The sequence below is a fragment of the Mauremys mutica genome, chromosome 2 (genome assembly GCF_020497125.1).
Source record: "Mauremys mutica isolate MM-2020 ecotype Southern chromosome 2, ASM2049712v1, whole genome shotgun sequence".
In the NCBI taxonomy this organism is placed as follows: Eukaryota; Metazoa; Chordata; order Testudines; family Geoemydidae; genus Mauremys; species Mauremys mutica.
In genome coordinates, this window is record NC_059073.1 from 267400620 (window position 1) to 267417210 (window position 16591).

Genomic DNA, 16591 nt, shown 5'->3' on the forward strand with positions numbered 1-16591 from the left:
CCACTGAAATGATTGGGGGGGCAGTTTGCATTTGTTTAGAGCCTGAATTTTGCTCCCACTGAAATCATTAGTAAACTATCCATTATTGTAAATGAGAGCAGTAGCAGTAACTATTGTTCCCATCTTTCTATCTACAGGCTCAGTGGCTGTCTGTGTTAGGATTTTCAGCTGGGTCAGACAGTGATCAGACATGACTCCTCCATCCCCACTGTCAACCAGTGCTGAATTCGATTGTTCCTTTGCATGTCCTTCTAGTCAACCCACCATTTGCTACAACTGGAGTTTCATTCATTTGACCCTGTCTACATCAGCAAGACAGCCAAGCTCAAAACCAGTTAAAAGAGGGTGTGAGGAACCTTGTTTGATACCCATTGTCAAACCTGACTGAAATATCTAATATAGACACCGTTTATAGATCAGCTATACAAGATACATGTTCCATCTTTCTTCACAACCATAGAGAACAATGACTTCATTCTGCTCCTATAGAAATCAAAGGCAAAACTCCCATTGACATTGATGAGTGCAGGATCAGACCCTACATACTTAGGCCCAGATCTTATGTTGCACCTGGAGAGGGCATTGTACAGCTGTGGGGCTGGGGACCATTGGGCCAGTGCTTCGGCACAACTTTGAGCAGCCCGAAGACTGCTGTAATTTGCATCACTGCCAATGGATCCAGGAACTTTTCTCATAGTCAAACAATGATGGGATACTCTGGCAGTGTCCTCTTTCCCCAGCCTCCCTGACTGCACAGGCAGCTGGTGTGTGTGTGTGTGTGTGAGAGAGAGAGATAGAGATATACTGGAGTCATTACAGCAGCTGTATGCCACCCAAGGTTCCCCTTACACAAGGATAATCCTCAAGTGGCTGGATCCACTAGGTTTAAGGCAATTGTGCACTAGCTGGAATGGTACGAAGCAGACAATGAGAATAAGGGTCTGAGTTTAGACAAATGTGAATGAACGCTTAAATTCTGCAGAAACTGATGGTGTCACTAAAGCAGTGCCAAAATAGTGCCATACATTGAGTATTGTCTTATTTTATCAACTGTAGGTTGTTATAGCTGCAGGTTTATAACCAAATTACATTGACATTATTTAGAAATGGAAAGGATGGGTGAAATGCTGGCCCCATTGAAGTCACTGCAGTGGGGTAGAATTTCATCTGATACACCTCTACCTCAATATAACGCAACCCAATATAACATGAATTCTGATATAACGCGGTAAAGCAGTGCTCCGGGAGGGGCAGGGCTGCGCACTCCGGCTGAGCAAAGCAAGTTTGATATAACGCGGTTTCACCTATAACGCAGTAAGATTTTTTGGCTCCCGAGGACAGCATTATATCGAGGTAGAGGTGTATATCTAAATAACCATGTTTCTTCTCCAGATCAAGGACTTTGAGGGGCTGTATTGATAAACAAACATATTTTTGCTATCTATCCTTGATTGCAATTTCTATATAATTTCTAATCTCAGCAGTGTAACTAATCCCTTATAAACCCAATTTAAAGAACAATTAACTATCAAATCTCTCCTTCTAAAATTTGAATGTTTCCAAAATGAACAAATTTTCCATTTGAACTGAGCTGGCTACAGTACATACACGCTCAGTAATTGCCAAACAAGGATGATAGTACTCTCTGCATATCTAAATTATGCCAATAAAACAACTCTACTGCAGTAGTGTATCTATGTAAGTCTTGTAAAACCATACAGTTAAGTCTGACAACAAAGTTAATAATTTGTCAGTAAGGAAACCACTATTGGGCTTTTTTTATCCATCCCTCCACCTTCCTCAAGCCCTTGTCTGCTGAAGCTTCATATTCATTTTCTTAATGTTTTTAACCTAGTGTCTGTGAAATTTTTATTGCTCCCTAGATGATGATATCTGATCTGAATGTAACCACACACCTCTTTGCTCAGCAGCATTTGTCACAAACCATTATAAATTATCATGCTGATAGTTTGCATTGCTGGGAAACCGGAAAAGTTCCATAAATTCAAAGTACTGTATCAGTGACATCCTTGTTTATTTCCAGATATAAAGTTTTACAAGATTCAAGATGGCTACATTTACACAGTAGGATACTTTACGCAACACAAGACTTGTACATCCTAGCTAAGTGCTGAAAAGCATTTACAACATGCAACAAATATTGGAGCATTTTAGGTAATAGTCAACCATATGTTTTGTCTCCTCCTTTTACTTCTAATTGTGTTCCTGTCTTCACAAACAGCGGCTTGTTTGTGAGAGGGCAAAATAATCAATAAGCACAAACTTGTATTCTTTTGAAACCTCCACCAGAATTTGCATTTCATTCTTTCCTGAAGCAGGTATGTAGCTCCCATTAATGTTAAAAGGTATCATTATGTACATTTGTGAGGAGAATATACCCTTATACTGTTATGAATGTACAGTTTATGTTTTTAGGCTGCAAGACATGATTTTACACATCCGGTTGAGACAGTGTATTTCCAGAGTTCTTGTTTGGTAATTCTGTCCTTAGGATATTTTTCATTAGAGCTGTCTAAATTGTGTGAAAGTACATTTACTTAATTACTATTGTATCTTTATTCCCCAATATGATGAAAGCTGAGCCCTCTGGGATTTCTCTGAAGAAACTTGAATTTTAGTTCTGCTTACTTGAAATTTAAAATAATACAACTTCCTCAAATAAAGTATATTCACAGTGATTACATAGATATCACATGACATACCATATGATTATTAGAAAACATTTGGGAAATATTCTTCAGTTAGAACAAAACATAATTGCTAGTTACATTTACACCAGGCATGTAATGTGGAACTTCCAAAATCTTAAGACACAAAGATACTCGCTAAGAGTGCCACCAGTATAGCTAATATTTACAATTCTTGAGCCTAATTCTCCTTTCATTGACACTAGTTTTACATGCGTATAAGTTCACTGGCTTCAATGGATTTAATCTTGATTTACACCAATGTACATGAAAGATAGATGAGATGCCTTGGCTCTCTTGTTGAGAATAAAGAATAACTGGACATACATCTAAAGGTCTTATTGCTTTTCTCCATAGGCTCAGTGAAATTTCCAGGTCCTCATCATTATTCTTTAGGGACCAAACTCTAGAAGTTCTTAGTCCTCACTCAGGGAGAAACAAACAAACTAAACCTCTATTGACATAAGGAGTTCAGGATTTAGTCCAAGACAACATCTGCTCTACTAGTCCAGTATAATTGTATCCAGGGCCCAGAGTTTTTCAACAGTGCCCCTTTTTTCCTTCCCAGACATTTTATTTCCCAATCTCTGAATTTCTGTCTGCACGTCATATTAGCTGTTTATTAATTTCTATGGTTGCAACTTTAAGTAAACTACAGACTAGTTTGAAATGCCACATTTCTATATTACACACACAGCTGGCAAATAAATTGAAGCTTATATTAGGAAATCAAAATTTACTTAATTGCAAATAACCGTGTCATATGTTTTATTATGTTTGTTTATTGCTTTAACAAAGATCCGGTAACACGAATATGAATTTCTTCAGCAGACAGTGAAATTTCAAACCAGACTGTTTCTTGATAGCTGCCTGTTGCTGAAATCATTTTTACATTAGTCAGCTAACATACAAACCCACTTACTCTCAAGTTAAATGGGACAGCCTTAAGTATAAGCAAAATTGTAGCTAGAGATTAAATAGTAGGTATCCTAAAGTTCTGCATTTAAGAGTTCACCAAATAACACTTGAACCATCATGGTCACTCCCCAAGAGTCCAATTCAAACTACTCTGCCTGCAAAGTTTCTGGCCACCTGGGAACAGACCTTGCTATAGACAACTGTCAATAATAGGGAGGTCCTTTGGGAGGAAGAAATGATTCAAGGTGAGTTACTAAGAGGGGAGAAGAAGGGAGCAGGAAGTGATGGAATTGGGGAATTCAGCTCCTTTATTGGCTAAGGCCCCAATGCACCAAAAACCAGCTTGCATATTTAGTGCATCTCTACATAACAATGACTATTTCTTATCTAAATAGTTACATACTGTACATCATTTACTGTTATATTGGACTGAGACTGTTTTAGAACCTTGGAATAAGTGTAATCTGCCAAGGAACACAAAAGGTTTTACCCTACAATATGTTCTATTTCCTTCTCTGATACCTACCTAAACTGCAGAAAAAATTGATATCCAGATACAAACACCTCTAAAGATTAGCAACAAGCCTGTGTACAGAAGGGAAATGGAACATAATGACATTTATAAAATATATGCAAGTGGACAACTGCATATATATAACTGATTAAAGAGTTCTGAACTGTGTTGCCTGCAGTAATAACCATATTCTCTGTATGTATAAATATCTCCTGTCTGTGTGTTCCATTCTATGCATCCGAAGAAGTGAGCTGTAGCTCACGAAAGCTCATGCTGAAATAAATTTGTTAGTCTCTAAGGTGCCACAAGTACTCCTGTTCTTTTTGCGGATACAGACTAACACAGCTGCTACTCTGAAACATATTCAGAAGCATAATCTTAACTGGAAACTAGAATTGGCTCCATCAACCTTCTTGGAACTTGGAGGGAGGCGCACAGGTTGCTGGAGGGAAGAGTTTGGAGAAGGCACTAGGCAGTCAGACCATGTACACATGGCTTGAATGCTAGCTGCAGTTGCAACACAGGTGCTTTAATAAACGTCCAGTTTAGTTTTACAAACATGGAGCCTTCTTTTGTTATTACCCACACATGGTATGTGAAACACTGGCCTATGCTGGATTATGCAAAACACTGAAAATTTATGAAATGTAAACCAAACTACTACACTTGGTCACTAAACAAGTTAATTCTAAGTGAAATTAATATTCATTAAGTAACTAACTCAATTTGTTATTACAAAAATTGGAACCAAGAAGATGTGTATGATAAAAGTTAAGCACTTCAGTGTAAGCACTGTCTTTGAGTAATCATAACCTTCTCCTCCCCATTGCGTGTCACCACCTCTCCTCAGATAATGCTACATTTAGGACCTGATCCTGAGAGATGCTGAAAAGTCCTGTGAGGTGCCGAGCACCTTCAACTCTCATTGTTTTCAAATTTAGTTTCTTAGCTGAGGGCACTCAATAACTTGCAGGATCAGCATCTGTGAGCAAGAACTATATCTTTTTTTATCTATAAAAGGCCATGCACACTTCTGGAGCTGTATAAATAATCAATAATTAAAATGTGTTCTTGATGAAAGAAGTGGACCAAGTTTGTGGACTGACTGTAATGAAATGGGGCACAATCAGACCATGGGTCATCATGTGCAAACTACCTGCTTTTCGGTCACGGAGATGGGGGTGGAGAGTACCTTCTGCTGGGCTGTTCTCATGACTGCAGAGTGGGGAGTGGGTGAGCAAAGGGGATGAAAGGGTGGAGCTTGACTCCACCCTACCTCCTCTCAGCCTACTGAATTGATCAAGTAGGGGAAGCAATCTGAGAGAGACCCCTAGGAGAAAACCAGAGAGGGGAATTGTGACTATCAGACTGCTATACACTGCCCCTTTCCAATGGGTCAGAGGAATCTCTCAGTCTAGACTAGATTGTTAAGAGAAGTCAGTGCTTTGAGAAAATATACACCTCTCACCAGATTGTTTGGAGCAGTTAACTAACATGAAGGAGAGAATTATTTTATGGTACTTATTTTTTAAATTAAAAACATGGAACTAATGTGTTTCATATTGTGGCAAAAATCCCCCATCCTGGTCACATTCCCATAAAATGTATTATAAAGCCACACTAAGGTATGGCTTCTCTCATCACATATAAGTAATTCAAATGTAATTTTTAAATAGTAGAAAATTATAACATTTCCCCCCTAATAATACTACTAATCCACTTTTACTGTGCATGGTTCTCAAAGAACTTTAGTAGTTAACTGTTTCGGAAAAGTACAAACCAAAGCTCCATCCACTGGCTCACATACACACTACCACCACTAAATGACTGCAAATACTGAGGAAAGAGTTTCAACAGGAAAAACAATTATTGAGCCTCTGTATCCAGGAAAAGCAGACAGAAGGATTACAAGGTTAAAAAAAGATAATCTTGCTGGTTTTTGAGGTTTAGGAAGCACAAAACCTAATTTAAGCATCTTGGCACTAACATATTATCTGGTCCGGATTCAAATCCCTGATGGATTCATTTTACACACTATCTTGGACACAGCTGTTATTTCCCATGTAGACATTAGGACAATATGAACATTTTTATCCACTAGATGGTGCTCTGGCGCCCTTTACTGAAGGTCTCACTTACTTGCAGTCTCTGTCCTCCAAATCAAAGTGAGGGTTGAAGTTGATCATAATTCTCTGGTATGGTTCAGGAGCCTGAATCAGCCATTCACATTTTTGGCTTGGATTATAGGAATTAGGATATCCAGGAGAAGTAAGGTACCCAGGGTTTACAATTTTTATATTATCGCCGCATTTATCTGCAATGAAAACAAACATTTCCTGTTCAGTTTATCATCTCCAATCAATCACAAATCTTCGAGTACAGCTGAATGAATCAAGTGTGGTTAAAATGTGTTTTCTACATTTTCCTTTAGCAAACTTTTATTGTATTCTACACGTTTAAAGTAATCTCTTACAGATCACATTTTCTGTAGGAAAGAATATAATGCAAAATTTGGATGTACACCAGTTGTTGCTTCCAGGGCTAATCTGTGCAAATAGTGGCTCTAATTTTGAGAGGCCAAGTTTCAAAACGGTTTCTCTACAAAGGTTCCCTTCACAAATAAAACCCTTACAGCATTAAAACACTGCATCCCCACAATTGATGTTAACACTGGCTCCGAGGGGTTTCATTTAGATTTATCTCAGAGACGTGTAATCTTATTAAGGAACAAGTTTTAAGTGGAGAGTGACTAAAAAGATGCTGTCTGACCCCCTGCACAGCTATTCTGATGATAAGCCTGGTCTGTGTCATTGGCCATCGGGGAGTTGTCTTCATAGACCCCTGCTCGCTTACAGCAAAGCCTTCTTTTGTTTTATCAGGCCATAAATCTAAACAATTTGAAGTTATCTGTGCTCCTTAGATGCAGACTAACAGAGAACAAAGTGCATTTAGTGAAGCAGAAATGATTCAGTATTACTCCTTTAAGGAAGTTTGTTCATGCTTGGAGACCAGATCAAAGAAATGGAGCAGAAACAACCCTCCCTTCTTCTCTCCCCCACAAAAAAAAACAACACCCAGGTTTATTTCTAATTGCAAAATAATTGGAAAAGTTATCACAGTCACCAAGTGCAAGTATGAAATATAGTGGCTGCATCTTGCTCTTTTGGCAAACAATGTTAGGATTACGCATTTTAAGGTGTATTGGAAGAACAGAGAAGTAAGTAATCCAACCTGTAAGTAATCCAACCTGTAAGGTCATTTGATTCATTACTCAGTGTAGGTTTGCATTGTGGCTTTTTATTATTATGGATTTTTTGCCATAGATCTTCAGCTAAAGAAACTTTCCCTCACATACTGATATGCAATTTTCAGCAATAAAATATGAGAATAAACTACAGAAGGAAAGCATACATGCACTAATAAATATAAATCTATATATCACTATTTCTCAATAATGGTATATACAGCTTGTAATACTGTATCTCATAGATTCCCTGTGGAAGGAAAATGTCATTCTTTGCTCTCAGCATGAATTTATAAATGTACAGAATTTTATTACAGGAAAACCAGGTCAAATGGAAATGAAAGATGAAGTGCATATAAAAAATGCATAAAGCTACAAGCATTATAGAAATCATTTGCCATAAATTAGAAAGGAAGGAGACAACATATATGATATTGTTTGTTCAAAGGCAAGATATTTCTAACCATATTGCTTGAGTTGGCCCTAGCCTGTTATTTGTTTCTGTTTTTGCTTTCTAAAACAAATTGTTTATCTTTGCCAGGAACAAAAAGGTGTTGCAACCAAGAGCTCAAAATCTGCAGCTAGTGATCTCTGTGATTCGCCTATCTGTGGTTCCAAAGGAACCTAGCATTATTTCCAATGTGTAGCAGACTTGGGAAGTGATCCTGTCTTATTAAGTCCACTACGGCTCTGTGCAAACAACATGGCAGAATCTGGCATCCTTTCAGTGAGTGAAATAAAACAGTGCTGTTTCTAGTCACTTGACAGAGTCACTTCAGAAGACGTAGAGGCGGACTCACTACCACCAGTGCTGTTTAATCTGCGACTTCTGGGAAAGTGACAGTATAATAAGATAATGCGGACTGCTAGACTCTATGGGTCTGTGAAATCTCTCCAACACTTAATTAAGAAGGGCAGTTTTCTGATGACTTTGGACCATTAGTTCTAAATAAGGTTAATGAATTAATTTAGTAGACACTAGTATTGGACGGAGGTGGACATTGGCATTAGCAGGTCTGGTAAGTTACAGAAGAGGTTAATGGCCTTGGTGACTCCAGTCTATACCTACACAGACAGCTTGCTTCTCAGACAGTTTCTTCATCAACAGCCCTCCCTATTTCTGCTCAGTATTTAAAGAAAGACTATTATCAGTAATATTGCAATGTCACCCCTACACCTCATTTCACTTAGTCCTATACGCTTTGGTTCAATCCCCATTATTTTATCACTTCTGCTGCTGCTCCAAAGTGATGCAGAAATATGGAGCAGTCATTTTACATTTACAAATAATGGCTTCAGACAGAAGGAGGAGGTTATTGTCACTCCCCACCTCCTTACCTACAGCTCACAAGGGTTAGACCAGGCGGGATCTCACTACAGATTCACAACCTAAGACTGGCACACACTTTCTTTCTTAATGTGTTTGCTTCTGTGTCAGATCACTGGAGGAGGAATCTCTTGCTTATTAAATTAGGCAGCCTCCTCAAAATTTATTGCAAAGAGATTAACTTTCATCATAAAAATGTGATTTACATTGCTCTCCGTGCAGGACACTCCACTTGTGATCTCTTATTAAAACAATATACCACTGCAAGTGGAGGATGCTCTCTTCTTTTAATTACTTTGATTGAAAGCCTAGTCAGGCAAAAGTAAATATTTGATAATTAGTTAATAATAATTGCTCAGGATTTGCTGGGAAAGGAAAATTCACGGGAGTTCTTTCATGTCTGCTAGTTAAATGTCAAACAATCCTACAATTAGACCATCTTTAAAAGTGCATAATTCAGGGGAATATTCAGTGTGCCGAGGCATTGTTCAAAGAAGGAAGAGCTGATTGTTTTTAATTAGCTGTGTTTTCAAGTGTTGCCTGAAAGTAAATTAGATATAAAAGTCATTGTTATGGGATTTCTCTATTAGAACTGAGTCCCAAGCCCTTGCAAGCCTACAGATTCCTCTATAGACACTATTCAAGTTCCATGAGAACTCCAGACTTTTGCAACAAAAAGGTTATGTCTTACTTGGCCAGGCTACCTGCCAGGTAGCTACAACTACACAAGATGATATTTTGAATATCTACCCCCACAAAAGCCTTCCCTTTAAGGTGCTCTCATCTTGCAGATTTTAAGAGTCTTATTTAATTGCCAATGAGAGGAAACGTTATTAGGATAATTGGCTTCCCTAATCTTGTGAAAGCGAGCAGCCCTCGTTTATATAACAACCGAAAGGGGCTGAAAATAAAGTTGAAAGGCAGTGTGATGATTATGTGACACTGTAATGCAAATCGGGGTTTTTTACTGAAAAGTTCTCCTCATCCTAGTACTCAGGTTGGTCTTCCTGCCACTGCAAAACATTTCTCATTGTTTGCTTGTTATCAGAACTCACGAATGGGCCCTACATCTGAAAATATTATCTGAATAACTTGAAATCAGTTGTCTTCTCTGTCACTTACCGCTCCTTAAAGCCCTGGCCAGGGTGAAGGTGAGGGCTGCACAGTGCAGGAGAAGTCCCCAATCCATCTTCCTTTCTGATTGTAGAAGAAGGAGAGAGAGAAAAAAATCCACCCCTCACAGCAGAAAACTCCTCTTAGCTCTTAAATCCTGCGGCGGGAGTTGGGGGCAGAACGCTAGCTCCGCAGCAGCAGCTGAGTCCTGGGGGCAGAGACGCTTCTTTTTGTGTGTGCCTCAAGTCGCCTGCCTCCCGTCAGTTAGCTCCGGTTTCCTCTCCCTTTTCCCACACTCGCTCCTTTTCCAGGCGTCGCTGCCCCTGCCATTTCCAAAGAGGCTAGAAAGCCAAGTGGCAACGAAGACAAAAATCCTGGCGGCTTCTGGAACCCCCCGGAAGATTTCTCCAAGGGAGGGGTCCGGCCGGGGGCGGGGGCGGTCTGCGGAGAGGAGAGAGAAATGATGAGCAGAGAGAGACAGGAGTTGTGCAAACTGCGTCCCTCCCTTCCCCAGCCAGACCAGCTCGCCTGTAACTCAGCCACACACACAAGTTTCCCCCGGCGCTGCCCCCCTTTGTAGGCGCGCTCCAGCAGCCCCGGGGTGCCAGTGCCTGAGACTAACCTGCTCTGTAGCGGGAGAGCGCGGGGCACCTGCAAATGGGACCCTGCTGCTGCCGGGCGGGCGAGCGGCTCTGACGGGCACCCAGGCGGAGGATGGGGATCGTGGGGATGTGTGAAGCGCCGGGCGGCTCCTTCCTGCAGCCTGAGGAGGAGAAGCGCAACTCCGTGGCAATAAGAGAGGCAGAGGAGCCGCCGTCAACACAGCCCCAGTCCCCTCCCCCTCCCCGCCCTCCTCCTCAGCCCCCCAAGACACCGGCAGAAAGGAAGGACCAACACACAAACAAAACAGGCGGGGCCCTGAACTTCAGCGGGGGGCTGGGAGCCACCGCCACAGGCGCCTGGGAGGAGAGGGGCCGCCCCTCTCCCAATGGGGACGGCAAGTCGGGGGGCCAGGTAAAGCCAAGTGAAACTGACCGGGCGTGCGGTGCCCCTGTGCAGCGGGACGGAGCCGGCAGCCACGGCGCGGTCATTAGGCAGCAGGCTCCAGCCCAGACCCCACCGGGCACTACCCATCACCTCGTCCCGTCACCTCCCATGCACCGCATGGCGTGTCCGGTGCTCACACCCAGCGTGCCCGTGAGCTGCCACCCGCACGCCGGGTCTCCCTCCCCTCCCTTCCCCGCGCCCCCGGCTCCAGCCTCTCCACAACCACGTCCCTCTCCCAACCGGGCTTATTGTCCACCATGGCCACTCTCCTGGCTCCAGTGCTCGCTGCCCACCATCCACCATGCACCGTCCAGGACTTCCACCATCACTGCCCCCATCCTTCACTGTGCAATGTGTCCACCATCCAGTGCTTCCACCATCACTGCCCCCAACCTTCACTGTGCAATGTGCCCACCATCCAGTGCTTCCACCATCACTGCCCCCATCCTTCACTGTGCAATGTGCCCACCATCCAGTGCTTCCACCATCACTGCCCCCAACCTTCACTGTGCAATGTGCCCACCATCCAGTGCTTCCACCATCACTGCCCCCATCCTTCACTGTGCAATGTGCCCACCATCCAGTGCTTCCACCATCACTGCCCCCAACCTTCACTGTGCAATGTGCCCACCATCCAGTGCTTCCACCATCACTGCCCCCATCCTTCACTGTGCAATGTGCCCACCATCCACCATGCACCGTCCAGTGCTTCCACCATCACTGCCCCCATCCGTCACTGTGCAATGTGCCCACCATCCAGTGCTTCCACCATCACTGCCCTCAACCTTCACTGTGCAATGTCCATTACTCACTGCCCACCATTGCATTCACCATTACTCACTGCCCACCATTGGCCAAGCCCAGCGCAGTGTGTCCCCTCCCTCACCCTCACTGTCCAGTTGTGTTCAGTATCCACAGCCCAACATCGCCGGTGTCCGCTATGATCCGTCCGTCCACCCCATGTCCCACAGGCTCCGCTTTTCACCCGCACTCTTCTCCTCCCTGCCGCTCTCCTCCCGGGCAAGCCCGCCAGTCCCCACAGGGGCATCAGGCTCCCGGAGCCGCGCGAGAGGCTCCCCGGGGCGGGGCAGGTCACCTGGGGCTTGCGCCCGGAGACGCTCGGTGGCAGGGCGAGACCTGCCCGCGCCGGGGGAAGCTGCCCGGGGGCCGGGGACGCCAGGCAGCCCGGCGCCCCCCGCTGAGCTCGCCGCCTCAGGCAGGCGGGAAGGGAGGGAGCCGCGGGCGGCGTCTCGCGCGGGGGGCCAGAAAAGACCCTTGGGGGAGCCAGGACCCAGCCAGTGCCCCCGAAGGGGCGCACGGGTCTGGGAGAGCCCCGCCTGGCCGGGCTGGGGGCGCAGCGGGAGGGTCCCTTTCCGCCGCGTCAGCCGCAGCTCATGGAGGTGGGGGAGCGACTCCCCGCACCTGGCGCAAACCCTCCGCTTCCTCTGCCCCGCTTCTCCCGGCGCTTTCCTTCCCACCCCCTGCTACTCACCGCGCTTCCGCCCTGCTTCCCGCTCCCTGCCGCCCCCTCCCACTGCGCCCCTCTCCCCCCAGCTCCTGCTCTGCTTCCCCTCCCTCTCCTCCCCCACCCCAGCTCCCGCTCCCTTTCCTTCCCCCCCTCTCCCCCCCAGCTCCTGCTCTGCTTCCCTTCCCTCTCCTCCCCCACCCCAGCTCCCGCTCCCTTTCCCCCTTCCCTCCCCTCCCCTCCCCCTCTCCCCCCAGCTCCTGCTCTGCTTCCCTTCCCTCTCCTCCCCCACTCCAGCTCCCGCTCCCCTTCCCCTTCCCTTCTCCCCCCAGCTCCTGCTCTGCTTCCCTTCCCTCTCCTTCCCCACCCCAGTTCCCGCTCCCCTTCCCCTACCCTTCCTCTCTCCCCCCAGCTCCTGCTCCTGCTCTGCTTCCCTTCCCTCTCCTCCCCCACCCCAGCTCCTGTTCCCTTTCCCCTCCCCTCCCCCTCTCCCCCCAGCTCCTGCTCTGCTTCCCTTCCCTCTCCTCCCCCACCCCAGCTCCTGTTCCCTTTCCCCTCCCCTCCCCCTCTCCCCCCCAGCTCCTGCTCCTGCTCTGCTTCCCTTCCCTCTCCTCCCCCGCTCCCGCTCCCCTTCCCCTTCCCTTCCCTTCTCCCCCCGCTCCTGCTCTGCTTCCCTTCCCTCTCCTCCCCCACCCCAGCTCCTGCTCCCTTTCCCCTCCCCTTCCCCTCTCCCCCCAGCTCCTGCTCTGCTTCCCTTCCCTCTCCTCCCCCACCCCAGCTCCTGTTCCCTTTCCCCTCCCCTCCCCCTCTCCCCCCCAGCTCCTGCTCCTGCTCTGCTTCCCTTCCCTCTCCTCCCCCGCTCCCGCTCCCCTTCCCCTTCCCTTCCCTTCTCCCCCCCGCTCCTGCTCTGCTTCCCTTCCCTCTCCTCCCCCACCCCAGCTCCTGCTCCCTTTCCCCTCCCCTTCCCCTCTCCCCCCGCTCCTGCTCTGCTTCCCCTCCCTCTCCTCCCCCACCCCAACTCCCCTTCTGGTGCTGGTTCTGCACTGGGAAAATGACCTGTGGCTGAGGATGTATGTCAAGCACGTTCCTTCCCCCAATAGAATTTGAACACTGTTTGTTACTGGTATAGTGTAGGGCCAGACTCTGTTTTCAAAAAACTTGTCAGGGATCTCATTCCACAAGGTGTTTCTTTAAAGGATGCTGTGATTGCAAGTTTGGCCCTGTTGAGAGCTAGGGTCATATTCCTAGGGTAACCGGAGAATAAATCCCTACTCACTCTAAAGATACATTTGAAATATATCTCAGACACAGAGTCTGCAGGCACACACAGAGTAGTTACAAATGTGTTAGATCTGTGTTCAGAAACCATATGCAGGCTCAGCCTTCTCTGTTCCTTTGTCTCCACACTTGGGCCTAAACCCTGGATTCACTCTCAGTTGAGATCCCTCTTTTGCCTTTCTGAGCAGATTTTCCAGCCCTATTCAAGCCTTGATTTCAGGTCAATTTATCCCCAGTTTGCAGATTTAGATCAGATTCTACCTGTCTCAGAGTGTGCACTCCACTGTAGTACCAGTAGGATCACACATCCTCATTCTGTTCCCTGATTCCAGTTCTGTCATGTTCTGAACTTAGTATCTTGTCTGTATGCTCCAATCTCCTCAGTTCTTACCCATGCCAATGTCTGCAGACAGACTACTGTTCCTGGCTCAAGATTAGGCCTGCAGGCACTTCAGACTGAGATCTGGGTTTAGTTTTAGCCTTGCCTCACTTCCCCTTCTTCAATTACTCTCTGGACCCATCATATATGGTACTTATGCATTTACTTGATAGAGTGTGATGTATATTTAGTGGATAGCACATTAAGTTCACTGCATTTTTTTTCTCTTAGTGACATTCCAGTAGCATGGGAGGTAGGTTAACAACATCGCTCTGAATATTGAAACTTAGACGCTGATATTACAGCCAATGAGTTGGTGTCGTCCTTAAAATAACTGCTGGGTTGGCGCTGTGAGAGAGACTGTAACTTTTTTAGAAGTGTATCTATTTTTGTTAGTAAATTACATATTTAAGGTAGATTGTTTGCATTTTTTATATATTTATATTTAAAACAGCCTCGGAAGCTGATTTTAGCTTTATTTTCACTTATTGAGCAGATACCCAGAGAATAAATATATTTAAAAGTTATACTTATCTGAAAATCTTGGCTCTCTTCCTTTAGGATTTGTGCTGTTCTATCATGTAGTCTTTATGAAGCTGAAGAGAGAATAAATCCATTCTCAACTGCGCTATTCAAGGATGCTCCAAACAAAAACCCATCTGTTTTTTGTGTTTGTTTTCCTATCGGTTTTGCAAGTTCTCTTTTTTTATTTTGTGTTATTCCAGACTTCTTATACTATTATGTATTAACTTGTGTATTCTAAAATAAATATAATTCTTTGAATGAAAAATAAAATGTATAAGTGCAGAGCAAAATATATACGCCCCATAGATGGAGGTGATATTCATGTGATAAATTGCAAATCCCAGTCATTAAGGTTGCTTTCACCACCTTACCTGCCCTGTACCCACTAATCCCTATCCCAGGATTTATTCCACCATTCTCCCACATGGAGAGATGTGTGCACTAGGACTGTAGAGACAATTTAGCTACACGGCAGAAGTGACCTCTGCTGTTGCTATGTGGCCTATAAAGCAGGATTCCTATCTATCTTCAGAACTGAACCAAGACTCTTGAGTTAGATAATGGGCATAAGAGTTCTGCTCTAGTATTCTGAGTGCATATAATACAGTGTTACAGACTGGTGCATCAATAGCCTTTTTTCTAACTGTCTTTCTGCTTCTCTCTTGCAGACACCCACCTATACACTTCCACCCAGGTGAGAGCTGCGTTCAAATGACTGATATCCATGGCTCATGTATATTTATCTGAAAATGTTTAATCTTTAATCATCTAAATATACTGGCATCAAATGAAACATTCAGAAGCCTATAATCCGTAATTCACTTTTCACATTTTAGTTAGATTAGTTCCTACTCCTGCAAAGGCTTGCATATGTGCTTCACTTTACATCTTCACATCAATAATGTGATTTTATAGTGGGAATGGACTAGAGCAAGAAAGTCTGGATCTGAATCTAGTCCATGTCAACATTCATGAGGTGTCTAGATCTGGGTTTTGGGTTCAGGCCCATCACTGCTTTGAAATTTGATTTAGTGTCTAATAATACTTTGATGAAGATTGCCAACATTTCCATTATAAACCCACTTCTTGAAAAGTTTATAATTCAGCTATAAAAATATTTGCCCTGAGCTAAATCATGTAATATAAAACATAAATGTCCAAATGAAAACATGGTTTTGCCATTTGAACAACAGCAGTACAGAACAACTTTGAAGTTTACTCCTTTTAAGCAGTGTATAACTCAGAAATAAATGTAATAAAAATGAAGTTTGGCAAGTGATTAATCATGACTGTAGACATATTTATATGGTGTTATTTTGAAAAAACAACAACAACAACAAAACATCCAAGATATTTGCTCATGTCAGTGGAAGTTGTGCACTGTTACTTTATATTAAAGTAATTCCATTAGTTTTAATTAAGTGCTAGAAACAAATTTACACAATAAACAACTATCTAGTAGTGTCTTAATATCTACTTTAGTTCTAGTTCATTCTTTGTAACCTTCTCCTCTCTGATCTTCCTGTCTCTCATTTAGTCTCCCATAAAGTTTGTCCAAAATGAAGCCGTTGTGTTATTTTCCTCTCCTGTTAGCCCCATCAGACACTTCTTTGAAACCTCCTTTTGGCTTCCTGTCTTTTGCTGCATTGAAGCTCCTCATTTTATAGATTATACATAATCTTGCCCTCTGCTACATCTCTCCTCTCCCACACTTTTTAACTCCTACATGTTGTATGCTCCTACTCAATCTTTCACACTCAATACTTTTCTCCATCCTCTTATCTTACGTCTCCCTTCAATATTACAGCCACATAGTTCTGAAAGATGCTCCCTCTTCTTCTACAGCACACAACCTCACATTCTTCTTTTCCAGGCTGTTCTGTTCTGTTCAGGTTCTTACTTTGTGCCCACCACTGGTATCAGAGATCTCTCCTGAAATCCTTCCTACATTCCCCAACTCTTTTCTTTCCTCCAGACAGCTGTCCACACCTTCTTTACTAAATTATTTTTCTGTTTCTTGACTTGGCTTTGTTAGTCCTGTTTGTATTAGATTAAGCAGTGGATATCTGAAAC

The 16591-nt window shown here is 44.1% G+C and overlaps 1 protein-coding gene across 1 annotated transcript in view; it reads right to left on the reverse strand.

Annotated features, from left to right (window-relative positions):
- NRP1 (neuropilin 1) overlaps window positions 1-10665 on the reverse strand; it is a 140239-nt gene extending 129574 nt beyond the window's left edge. Inside the window, exons 1-3 of the mRNA XM_045007919.1 lie at window positions 10447-10665; window positions 9834-10265; window positions 6280-6454 (exon numbers count right to left, since the gene is read on the reverse strand). Coding sequence (XP_044863854.1) covers window positions 6280-6454; window positions 9834-9900 — 242 coding nt within the window. The 5' untranslated portion in view covers window positions 9901-10265; window positions 10447-10665. The remainder of the gene's footprint in view (window positions 1-6279; window positions 6455-9833; window positions 10266-10446) is intronic.
- Between the last annotated feature and the right edge of the window lie 5926 nt (window positions 10666-16591).